Source organism: Amblyraja radiata, chromosome 17, assembly GCF_010909765.2.
Source record: "Amblyraja radiata isolate CabotCenter1 chromosome 17, sAmbRad1.1.pri, whole genome shotgun sequence".
Lineage (NCBI taxonomy): Eukaryota > Metazoa > Chordata > Chondrichthyes > Rajiformes > Rajidae > Amblyraja > Amblyraja radiata.
The window spans coordinates 46941495-46954050 of record NC_045972.1 but is presented as its reverse complement, the minus strand read 5'-3'; the positions used below and the strand labels follow the sequence as shown (position 1 = coordinate 46954050).

Sequence of the window (12556 nt, the reverse complement as noted above, 5' to 3'; positions counted from 1 at the left end):
CTGCACAGAGAAGCCTTTCCCTGCTTTAATGCCTGTTGCAGGGTGACTGCTTTTGACCTTTTGGATGGTGTTTCTCAATTCTTGAACATGGTCTTAACCTGGAAAAGAGTGATTTGGGGCATTTGTTAAAATGTTATCCACACAGATGAGCCTTTTCCTGTTTTAATGCAAGATTGCAAAGTGAATGGTTTCCGGGCAGTGATTCTTGAACATGATTTTAGTCTGCTAAAGAGTAATTTGGGGGGATAGATGTAATACAATGCACACAGTCAGATGATACTTTATTTGCTTTTATTGCAAGGTTGTAAGTTTTTAGAGGGTGAATGGCTTTGAACCTCTGGGCAGTGATTCCTGAACATGGCTTTAGTCTGCTGACAAGAGTAATTTTGTGGGCATAGATTTAAATACAATGCACACAGTCAGATGAGTCTATATATGCTTTTATTGCAAGGTTGTAAGCAGTATCTTTGGTTGTGAGTTTTTGGAGGGTGAATGGTTTTTGACCCTCTGGGCGGCGTCAGTGTGCACAGACCGCGGGGGTGGCGAGGAGGGAGGAGAGGGGGCGAGGCCGAAGCGGAGAGCTAGGAGGAAGCGGCGGGGCCGAAGCGGCGGCGCTTGGAGCGGAGGCGGAGGCGACAGGAGGGGGCCGGGGAGATGGAGCGGGGCACGATGAGGCTGCCCGAGCGGCTGCCGCTGCTGCTGTTGGCCGGGGAGGAGGTGCTGCTGCCCGGATCCTCGCTGCGCGTCGGCGTGGACTCGGCGCGGAACCTGCAGCTGGTGCAGGGCCGCCTGCTCCGGGGAAACTCGGTCCGCAGCACCATCATCGGCGTGGTACCCGGCCCCGGCCCCAGCGGCGGCGGCGACCCGGACCAGCAGCTGCCCCGGCTCCACAGGTAGGCCCGAGCCCTGGGACCAGCGACAGGTAGGCCCGAGCCCCGGGACCAGCGACAAGTAGGCCCGAGCCCCGGGACCAGCGACAGGTAGGCCCGACCCCCGGCTCCACAGGTAGGCCCAAGCCCCGGCTCCACAGGTAGGCCCAAGCCCCGGCTCCACAGGTAGGCCCGAGCCCTGGGACCAGCGACAGGTAGGCCCGAGCCCCGGGACCAGCGACAAGTAGGCCCGAGCCCCGGGACCAGCGACAGGTAGGCCCAAGCCCCGGCTCCACAGGTAGGCCCGAGCCCCGGCTCCACAGGTAGGCCCGAGCCCCGGGACCCCGCTACAGGTAGGCCCGAGCCCCGGGACCAGCGACAGGTAGGCCCGAGCCCCGGGACCAGCGACAAGTAGGCCCGAGCCCCGGGACCAGCGACAAGTAGGCCCGACCCCCGGCTCCACAGGTAGGCCCAAGCCCCGGCTCCACAGGTAGGCCCAAGCCCCGGCTCCACAGGTAGGCCCGAGCCCCGGGACCAGCGACAAGTAGGCCCGACCCCCGGCTCCACAGGTAGGCCCGAGCCCCGGCTCCACAAGTAGGCCCGAGCCCCGGGACCAGCGACAAGTAGGCCCGACCCCCCGGCTCCACAGGTAGGCCCGAGCCCCGGCTCCACAGGTAGGCCCGACCCCCGGCTACACAGGTAGGCCCGAGCCCCGGGACCAGCGACAGGTAGGCCCGAGCCCCGGCCTGGGGTCAGCACTGGCAATAGGTAGGTCCAAGCCCCAGGGCCCCGTTACAAGTAGGCCTTAAAACCCAGGCCCGGTAACAGGTAGGCCCTAAAACCCAGGCCCGGAGTCAGCACTGGTGACAGGTGGGACCAGCGACAGGTAGGCCCGAGTCCCGGGACCCCGCTACAAGAAGGCCCTAAAACCCACGCCCGGGGTCACCACTGGCAACAGGCAAGCCCTGGGCCCGGAACCCTGCATAGGTAGGCCGGGAACCAGGCCCGGGCACTGCCCCGCCTGCACAGGTAGGCCCGAGACCCACTCCCCAACACAGGCAGGTTTGGGGTAGCTCCAGCGATGGGTGGGCCCGTGCCCTGCTCCCTTACACAGATAGTCACAGGCCCGGGGTCAACACCAGTAACAGGGAGCCGGGGCCTGCTCACCTACACAGGTAAACCCGGGCCCTGGACCAGTCAGACAGCAGGTGCTACAATTCTCCAAATCAACAACACTACAATCTTTGCACTCTTGTATTTATGTATGATTGTGCTTATGTCTCGTATAATTTTGCAGGATTATATGCAAAACAAAGCATTTCATTTTATCTAGTTACATGTGACAATAAAGTGCTATTGAACTGCTCAGGTAGGCCTAGGACAAGTGACAGGTAGCCCTAGGCCCAGGGTCAGCCTCATCATCTTCAGTAGTTATGCAATGGTGGTAGCAGCTAATTAATTCTAAAGACAACCAATCTTTAGACCAAGAGCAACTATTTGCATGTAATCTCCCCGCAGTATCATGTAGATACATTTTCATTAACAACACATCTCTATAATACTAAAACTCTTTGTCTTGTTTGTGGCTGTGTGTGTGTGTGTGTCAATCTGGTTAATTTTCCTATTTCCTCCAAACGCTAGGCTACAGCTTTCACATTTTCACCCATTCGCACACATTTTTCCCGTCGAGGCGATAAACATCTTCCCGTCACATTCCCACCTATATTTCCGAACTTTTTAATCATTTAAAGTTTAAAAAACAGCCTGAAAACCCATTTCGGGGAAAAAATCCAAGTTACATCACAATCCACTTGCTAGGCAGGACGGGACACTCCGGGGGGGGGGGGGGTGGCACTCCAGCGCACGTCACAATGCATTCACATGGCAGGCGAGCCTCTCTAACCCCCCTCTCTCTCTACCTCCCCTCCCTCTCTACCACCCCTCCCTCTCTATCCCCCCTCCTTCTCGAGGGAGTGATGTGTATTGGGACTCATTGGTGTGGTGGAATATTGCGTTCGGGGACCTGCGTTGGGGGACAGGACCCAACGGGTCCCACTTGGTCTAGTTGTCTTTAAGATTGAAGCTGCTTATCACTTGAGAGATACACACAATGCTGGAGTAACTCAGCGGGTCAGGCAGCATCTTTGGAGAGAAGGGATAGGTGATGTTTCGAGTCGAGACCCCTCTGCAGAGATTAGCTTTGGAAACTGATGAGGCAAATCTCCTCTATTGACACTTGTAAGATACTAAACCACCGATGTTACATCAGTTGATACTAAACCACCGATGTTACATCAGTTGATACCTTTCCAGCCTTTGGATGTGAGACATTTTGATTCTGTACCATTATGACTACCCTGGGGAAGATGACAAAGAACTGTTTACGTTAATTGACCCTCATTAAAATTGTCAATTAGGTCGTTATTAGGTCGTTCTGTGGAAAGGAACCCTTGTGTATCTCACAGACTGCATATATTCCTCGAAGTTTTTGTTCTTGTTTGTAGTTTTCCAGTTCGCAATGGTTTGCTCTCATTTTGCATGATTTATAACTATGTAGAACTGTGCCCTGGAGCCTGAACTCTGTTTTCTGTTCCTGAGATAAGCCTGCAGACAGGGAATACTTAAAAAAAAAAAAGAGCTACGTATATAATGTGAAATAACCAAACATAAAGCAGTTTGTGGAGCAGGCACAAACTAAGATGTTAACGAGAGAAGCAAAATTATGAGCCATTTGTAGAGCTATTTGGAGATCTGCTCAACAACAGCACGTGTTAAAATGAAGGAAAGCTGATTTCAATCCAGTTACATCAGGATAATCTCTGGACTTCAGCCTCGTTTGAAAACTTTGGAGCGAGCTTGTTTGTTTGTTTAGCCTAATCTATATAACGTGACCAACTTTATAAAGAATGCATTTAATAAGAAATTTAAATTTCACAGAATAAATTGCCTATATAATTGAAAAATAGGTAATTAAGAGGCAGGAAAATCATTTGTGCAGGACATGTGTACAGGACATGACTGAAGATTTATATCCTGTCCTCATTCTTGTTGCAAATTCATTTATGCCTTCCAGTCCGAGTAGGGTTGCAATATCTGTTCATTTCAAAAATTCTCCCAGTATTTCGCTAGTTTAGTTTAGAGATACAGTGTGGAAACAGGCCCTTTGGCCCACCGAGTCCATGCCGACCAGCACTCGTTGTATCCTGCGGACTAGGGACAATTTTCAGAAGCCACGTCTTTGGAGTGTGGGAGGAACCCAAGCACCCGGAGAAAACCCACGCGGTCACAGGGAGAACGTACAGACTCCATACAGACAGCAAGGGTAGTCAGGATCGAACCTGGCGCTGCGAGATAGCGTCACAGTAGAAATTATCTAGCCAATTTACATGCCTTTGTTTATTTTTTAACAATTTATTGACAGGCCATTGGCAAAGATTTGTTTCCTCTCTCTCGTTTATCATATTATTTACAGTGTACTATGTTTACATATTCTGTTGTGCTGCAGCAAGTAAGAATTTAATTGTTCTATCTGGAACATATCTTCTTCTTGCGTATGGCATGCACAGCCTAAAGTTATAGGACAACTTGTTTAAGAAGGAACTGCGGATGCTGGAAAATCGAAGGTAGACAAAAGTGCTGGAGAAACTCAGCGGGTGCAGCAGCATCTATGGAGCGAAGGAAATAGGCAACTTTTCCTATTTCCTTCGCTCCATAGATGCTGCTGCACCCGCTGAGTTTCTCCAGCACTTTTGTCTACCTTGTAGGACAACTTGTTCTATTTGACTGTGCATGCCGGGTTTTATATCACAGCATTTCTTAAAAACAGTCAATTCACACTGTGCATTTTGAATTTGCTGATTTGGTTGTTTCTCTCATGTTGGTGATTAGGATCGGAACAGCGGGTATTGCAGTGCAGATAGTTGGGAGTAACTGGCCAAAGCCGCACTATACACTGTTAATCACGGGCCTATGTCGATTCAACATACTCGAGGTGGTGAAAGAGAAGCCGTTCCCAGTCGCTAAAGTGGAACAACTTGACCACCTAGAGGAATACGCAGATGGTACTGGGGAGCTCACTGACCTTTCTCAGGAGTTCTACAAATATGCGGTACAGGTCTGTATAAAGTGTTCTGCATTCACACTTGTCATGGAACTTCCATAATTGTCATGGATCAATGTTAGTCTGATGCAAGAGCTGTGTAATGAGTTACGTTTCTATTTAGCAAATTGTATTTATTACCCGTGTTTAAGAAGGAACTGCAGATGCTGGAAAATCGAAGGTAGACAAAAGTGCCTACCTTTTGCCTTTTGTCTAGGAGGAGCAACACCTCATATTCCACTTGGGCAGTCTGCACCCTAGTGGCATAAACATTGAATTCTCCAATTTCCAGTAGCCCTTGCTATCTCCTCCTCTTCTCAGCTCCTCAGCCCTCGGGCTCCTCTTCCTTTTTCCTTTCTTCTCTTCCCCCCCCTACCCTACATCAGTCTGAAGAAGGGTTTCGGCCCGAAACGTTGCCTATTTCCTTCGTTCCATAGATGCTGCTGCACCCGCTGAGTTTCTCCAGCACTTTTGTCTACCTTGCATTTATTTCCCATCATGGTAAGTTTTTGCTGTGCAAGGAGAAATTAATGTACAATTGAAATATACAGCATGGAAACAGGCCCTGTGACCATGTGGGTTTCCTCCGGGTGCTCCGGTTTCCTCCCATGTCCCAGACGTGCGGGTTTGTAGGTTGATTGGCCTCTGTGTAATTGGCCCCAATGTGTAGGGAGTGGATGAGAAAGTGGGATCACATAGAACTAGTGTGAAAGGCTGATCGGTGGTCACGATACACACAGATAATATACAAATTTGATTAATTAATAACCCCAAACCTAGTGCAAAGAAAACCCAAAGTTCTTAGTGCAACCAAAGGTAGTTCATAGAACATTTTCCAACTGACTCCAACTTGGTATTTGGGGTGAATTAGTTAGTAGCCCTGTAAAACTTCATAAAGGGATGGTTTGATTTAATGGTGAATTCTTTAATCTTGTAAAACATTCACGCTATTCCCTTTATCATATATCTGTACACTGTGGATAGCTCAAGTATTGTATTATATTTCCGCTGACTGGTTAGCTCGCAACAAAAGCTTTTCACTGTACCTCGGTACACGTGACAATAAACTCAATTTAAACCTAGATTAGATTAGATTCTTTAGATTAGATTCCTTTATTTGTCATTCAGACCTTTCGGTCTGAACGAAATTTCATTGCCTGCAGTCATACATATAATAATAAATAACAAAACACTCAATAAACACAAATTAACATCCACCACAGTGAGTTCACCAGGCACCTCCTCACTGTGATGGAGGCAAAGTCTTAAAGTCACTGTCACTTCCCTCCTTATTCTCCCTCTGCGCTGAGGCGATATGTTGTTACGCCACCGGGCGATGGTACTGTTGACAAACCCAGGACACATGCTGGAAATTGTGCAGTAATGGTGGAATTGAACCTTTGCAGCTGGTGGAGATGCTGGATATGTCAGTACCTGTGGTGGCCAAGCTGAGACAGTTGTTGGACAGCCTTCCTAAAGATACCTTGCCCGACATCGTGGCATCAATTATCCGCACCAGTGCTAACGAAAAACTCCAGGTATGTTCGATTTGAAATGTCCACTTCAAGCTCGACGTGGAGCCTAAATGGTAAGAATTCATGAAGGAGGTTGAATAACCATGGACTTGAAAATTAAAATGGTTTCATGAACGTCCTTTTTTTTTTGCTCACAAGAAATGCAATTTACAGCTCTGCTGCAGAAAACAAATTGGGCTTGAAACTAATAGTCACGTGTGGAGTTGGGTTAAGCTGTTTGTTTGCCATGGATCCCCCTTGGGAAATTCCAAAGCTTGTGAAGCCTTAGATTGCATTGGGTGTCCATCTTCTTCTTGCGTTTGAGGCAGCAGAGGTCATGTAACGGCCTCCAGGCGCTGTAGCCAGTTTATATTGTTTAAGAAGGAACTGCAGATGCTGGAAAAATCGAAGGTAGACACCTATTCCTTCACTCCACAGATGCTGCCTCACCCGCTGAGTTTCTCCAGCATTTTTGTCTACATTGGATGAAAGGTAGTAGTTGTTGCAAATGGCCTCTGAAGGACAGGGACCTTAAAGTAGATAGTAACGAGGAGTGGTGGAGTCTATATATTGGGGAGTGGGAAATATATATTACTTAAAGGGGCTCCCCTGAAATACATGGCAACATGCATTTTGTTTTACTTGAATATGAGTGAAGAACAGCATTTCCAATTCTGAAGTTTTAAACATTGAAAGGTTGGCATTTTATTGTAACATTTGATAGTGTTATAATTGTGCAACAAATGATATGCCTTTTAATTTGCATAATTGCATAGAACATTTGCAGCCTGCAATTCTAGTCTGTGATCTGTAGATGTAACACTTTTGGGACAGTTCAGAAATACCTATTACTGACTTGATCTTTGCTTTGGTGCACAGATACTGGATGCTGTTGGTTTAGAGGAGAGATTTAAAAAGACCATTCCATTGCTTGTTCGGCAAATTGAGGGACTTAAATTACTTCAAAAAACTCGCAAATCCACGCCAAGCGATGAAAAGAGGGTAGGTATCAGTTATTCTGCAGAAATTACATATCAAATTATTTAGTCCATCAGTGCTGGAGACTGCAAAAGCACAAATTATATTTTTTTATTTGAATAAGGGTACAGCATAATAATGGACAATGTAAAACCTGCATTAATTGTTGGCCAAAGGCAGTTTAAAAGTTTTTAAGAAGGAACTGCAGATGCTGGAAAATCGAAGGTAAACAAAAATGCTGGAGAAACTCAGCGGGTGCAGCAGCATCTATGGAGCGAAGGAAATAGGCAACGTTTCGGCCCGAAACGTTGCCTATTTCCTTCGCTCCATAGAAGCTGCTGTACCCGCTGAGTTTCTCCAGCATTTTTGTCTACCTGCAGTTTAAAAGTTATTGAATGGTTGAACATCAAAAAAACTTTAGGCCCTGTACCCTGCAAAACCTACCTTTTTCTAAAACCATTGCAAAATGGACGGTCTGGGAAATATTTTCACTGCTTTAAATATCATATTCTGTGCTTTATTGAGCTAAAATATTTTAGCTTATTTAAATATTATATTCTTTGCTATATTGGAGGTAAAATGATTTGGCATGTCAGTGAGCTTTTGGGTTCCTGTCAATTTAGCAAGATAGTCACAAAGTATGCGGTAACTCAGGCAGCATCTTTGGAGAAAAAGCTTTGGGTTGGGATCCTTCTTCAAACTCACATTTGAAGTCTGAAGAAGGGTCCCGACCCGAATCATCGCCCATCCGTTTTCTCCAGAGATGCTGCCTGACCAGCTGAGTTACTCAATTACTTTGCGTCTATCTTTGGTATAAACCAGCATCTGCAGTTCTTTGTTTCTACATACTGTCGATTTAGGAGTTTGCCTGTTGATTTAAAACGTGCGTTAAGTTTAACTGAGTTCATTGATGTAGTAAAGTGTGCACTATTTCATTCCAATTCTATTTTACCAAAGGCTGTATTTTTACATTTTTTAACAGAACATATTTGGATAAGTGTCAGCAGAAGTGATCGCTTGAGAATTTCAATGGCATCCCACGGTTAATGTAGTCTCTAAGATAATGGTGTTGATTACTGCGGGGAGGTTACATGGATAAAAGTTTTTTTCCACCTATACAGTTTAAATCCACGACAGCTTTTTATCTATCTGTCGATTTTCAATGTAACCTTAATGTGGTTCTCAGGCTTCTGTTCAAAATCGCATTTGTATACAATTTGGCGCACGTAATGCAAATAATTGTTTCCTGAATCATCAATTGCATTATCTCCAATTCATGTTTCGGAAACGTTCGTTGTAACAGAACTGCCTGTATGCACTTCTTGGTAAATGTTCTGCAAAGTTTTATTGCTGTGGAAACAGCTATCCCAATTAAGTTGTGATAACTGATGTTAGAGATCCTGTTGTATTTACCAGAGAATTATTTGCAACCATTAGATCGTGACCATCCGATCTATTCGAAAAAACAACCAGATTCCAGGAGGACAGCTACACTTTAATGGTCTGGAGCAGGAAGATGATGATGATGGTGATGATATCGTCATGCTGGAAAAGAAGATTAAAAGTACAAATATGCCAGAGCAAGCAATGAAAGTTTGCATGAAGGAACTCAAAAGGTGCGTAATTAACATTTGAGTAGCAATAGTAACTACTTTTGTGGCAGCATTGAAACTTCATGAACTAGGCACAATTTTTTTATAAGTAGCAATATTATTTTAAAGTATACTTGCTTCCTGATGGTAGGAGTGAAGTGAGAGCGTGGCCAGTGTGGATGGGTCTTTGATATTGACTGCCTTTTTGAGGCAGGTATCATAACTGGAGCAGGGCGTAACCAGCCAGAGGAATGATGTCAACACAGTTGACCGCTTCAGCTGGGATTCACACTGATCTGGTCTGGGTATAGTGAGTGTGGAGAGCATGTTTCCACTAGCAGGAGAGTCTAGCACCAGAGGTCATAGCCTTAGAATAAAAGGACGTTCCTTTAGAAAGATGAGGAAGAATCTCTGGTCAGAGAGTGGTGAATCTGGAATTCATTGCCACAGAAGGCTGTGGAGGTCAAGTCAAAGGATATTTTTAAGGCAAAGATTGACAGATTCTTGATTAGTAAGGGGGTCAGGGCTTATGGAGCGAAGGCAGGTGAACGAGCTATGTTGAATGGCGGAGTAGACTTGATGGGCTGAATGGCGTATTTCTGCTCCTTGCTGGAAGAAACAATGCGATCCAAGGGCAGGTAGCTGAAAAATTAGGAGCATTGAAATATGTGTCCCATTATGTTCCAATTCCCCTGTTACCACATGCCCACTGATAGATTCTAGCATTTTCTGTACAAGTTCCGACATCCAACAGGTTCTTGAGCTGACCCAGGCAACCCCCGATTCTACCGCGACAATGGAACACCACAGACCACCTAGTGCACGACTGTGGACTTGTTTTTTTTTCTGATTGTGTTTTGCATTAATGTCCTGTTTTTATGCACAGTCGTCTCTTTGCCGTCTGGCAGAATTTTATGTGTAATTTTGTGGACAATTTATGGATAATTTGTTTTTGTGAGTCCGTGATTTTGCCACAATTAAGACTTTCATTGTACCTGTACCTCGCTGTAATTGTGCATTACACAATAAACTTGACAATAAACAAATATAACCGCCAAGCTTAATTGAATAAATTAAGTGGCGCATTGGTAGCGTTGCTGTCTTCCACAGAGCAGTGACACGCGTTCGATCCTGACCGTGGTTGCTGTCTGTACAGAGTTTTATTTCTTTTGCACTAAATGTTATTCCCTTTATTCTGTATCTGTGCACTGCGGTCAGCTTGATTGTAGTCTTTCCGCTCACTGGATAGCACGCGACAAACAAGCTTTTCAATGTACCTTGGTACACGTGGCAATCATTAACTGAACTGAAGTGAGTGTATCAATGTAAGAAGGTAGACAAATATGCTGGAGAAACTCAGCGGGTGAGGCAGCATCTATATCGAATAGCATCTATAGATGCTGCCTCACCCGCTGAGTTTCTCCAGCATTTTTGTCTACCTTCGATTTTTCCAGCATCTGCAGTTCTTTCTGAAACGTATAAATGTAAGAACTCTCCACAAACCATGTTGCTTATATTTTTCCATGGATTTTGCCATTTACAGGTTAAAAAAGATGCCTCAATCAATGCCAGAGTTTGCTTTAACCCGGAATTACCTGGAATTAATGGCAGAATTACCTTGGAATAAAAGTACAACGGGTAAGAGACTACTACTCCCTGCAATCTTGAAACTAAAAAGTAAATTTAAACAGTACTCTGAGCTTTTTTTGAGGCAGTTCTATTGTAAGCCAGTGAGTTGTATACACTGAAGGGCCTGTCCCGTTGTACGAGGTAATTCAGGAGTTCTCCCGAGTTTTCCCCTGATTCGAACTCGGAGAATGTCCGTAGCGGGTCTGTAGGAGTTCGTGGATGTCCCGTAGCGGCTCGTTATTCTAACGGTAGGTACTCGGGAAATCCGGTAAACTCGTGACGTTTTTTCAACACTGAAAAATGTCCACGAGTAAAAAAAATACTCATGATGAAAAATATTGTTACTTTTTACTCGTACGAGCCGCGACGAGACATCCACGAACTCCTACGGACCCGCTACGGACATTCTCCGAGTTCGAATCGGGGAAAACTCGGGAGAACTCTTGAATTACCTCCTACAGTTGGACAGGCCCTAGAGTAAATGTTGAGCGGGGCAGAAAATGAAGTGGGATATTTTAACATTTTAGTTCCCCAATAATTTTGACATTTGTTCAAATTCCTGTCGTGGTTCCAGTTAACTTTTGGAGAAACCGTGCATTAGGTTTGACATTGATGTACATTCCTTCTTTTACTACTGTGCCTCAGCTGTTCGCAATGTGGTCTGGACCCTGCCTCCAGGGTTAGGGAGTTATACTTCATGTTGCACAAATTTGTCTTAAACATTCCTGTAGCAGCAGCAGCACCGGAAAAGGAAAACGCACAAATGTAAAATATTTTTATCATTCCTCATGCATATAAGTCTATTCAAATTCTGCAAGCGCCCTGTGAAATGCAGGAATCATTAGAACAGGGTTATTGTGGAGATCTTTCATCTCGCTCATGGCAGCACTATTTTTGTTTTCTTCTGTCTCCCATTATTTCTATCCTCTTGCTAGCATCATTTGCGCTTGTATCTATTGCACTTATTGTTTTATTTAACATACTAAGTCCACGCCAATCATCGTTCACCCGTTCACACTAGTTCTATGTTATCCCACTTTCTCGACCGTTCCCCACACTCTGGGGGCACTTTACAGAGGCCAATTAACCTACAAACCTACATGTCTTTGGGGTGTGGGAGGAAACTGGAGCACTGGGACGAAACTCACAGGGAGAACGTGCAAACTCCACACAGACCACACCCAAGATTAGGATCGATATGGCGCTGTGAGGCTGTGGATGCTCTTGTATGTGGATGCCTCTGGGCTGAGGGAAGTGAATAATGATGCTTGTGACAAAGAGATTAAAAGTTGTAATATAAATCATTGCGTTACGGAAGGGTTGCGTTCCTAGCAAATCCCCAGCATGAAGCATGCGGCAATAACGTGAGAAATATATTGTGTTCATCTTATTATTTTTTATATATAAAATTCTGGCAGGGTGAATTACTTGTATCTCAATTTTCGGGCAGCGACTGGTGAACTCAGTAAGGGTGACTTTCCATTACCCAAACTGCTGTTTGATGGGGGTGCACTGTATTCTCGTTTGCTGTTCCTTGTCGGAGGAAGTTTAGAATTATTTTTTTTAGGACAAGAATTTGCATAGGTTTTGGTAAGTGAAACTACCAGAACATTTTGTGATTATATTTTTTGTTGAAGTATAATGCAAGGCTTAAAAACTGAAACAGTCCAGCATTCTATAACTGTGCACAAGAGCACTATTACTATCACTTTTATATATTGGGAATAGCACGATATACAAAATACAATATACACCACTTTTCCCTCACAAACTTTCTTGCCATTTTAAGACACGTGAACACGTTCTAGTTTTCATATAATGCGGTAAAAACCAAGTGGGAACAGTTAAAATACAATGGGTTGGTAAACCAGGCAT

The 12556-nt window shown here is 45.1% G+C and overlaps 1 protein-coding gene across 2 annotated transcripts in view; it reads left to right on the top strand.

Moving 5' to 3' along the window:
• Positions 1-635: 635 nt before the first annotated feature.
• Positions 636-12556, top strand: part of lonp2 (lon peptidase 2, peroxisomal) — a 34103-nt gene continuing 22182 nt past the window's right edge. Inside the window, exons 1-7 of one of the 2 annotated variants that reach the window (XM_033036391.1) lie at positions 637-852; positions 986-1005; positions 4758-4983; positions 6375-6506; positions 7362-7484; positions 8898-9076; positions 10596-10690. In XM_033036391.1, the coding sequence (XP_032892282.1) occupies positions 655-852; positions 986-1005; positions 4758-4983; positions 6375-6506; positions 7362-7484; positions 8898-9076; positions 10596-10690 (973 nt within the window). In that variant the 5' untranslated portion in view covers positions 637-654. Of the gene's footprint in view, positions 894-985; positions 1006-4757; positions 4984-6374; positions 6507-7361; positions 7485-8897; positions 9077-10595; positions 10691-12556 lie in introns of both variants that reach the window. The other variant, XM_033036390.1, reaches the window with a different exon arrangement.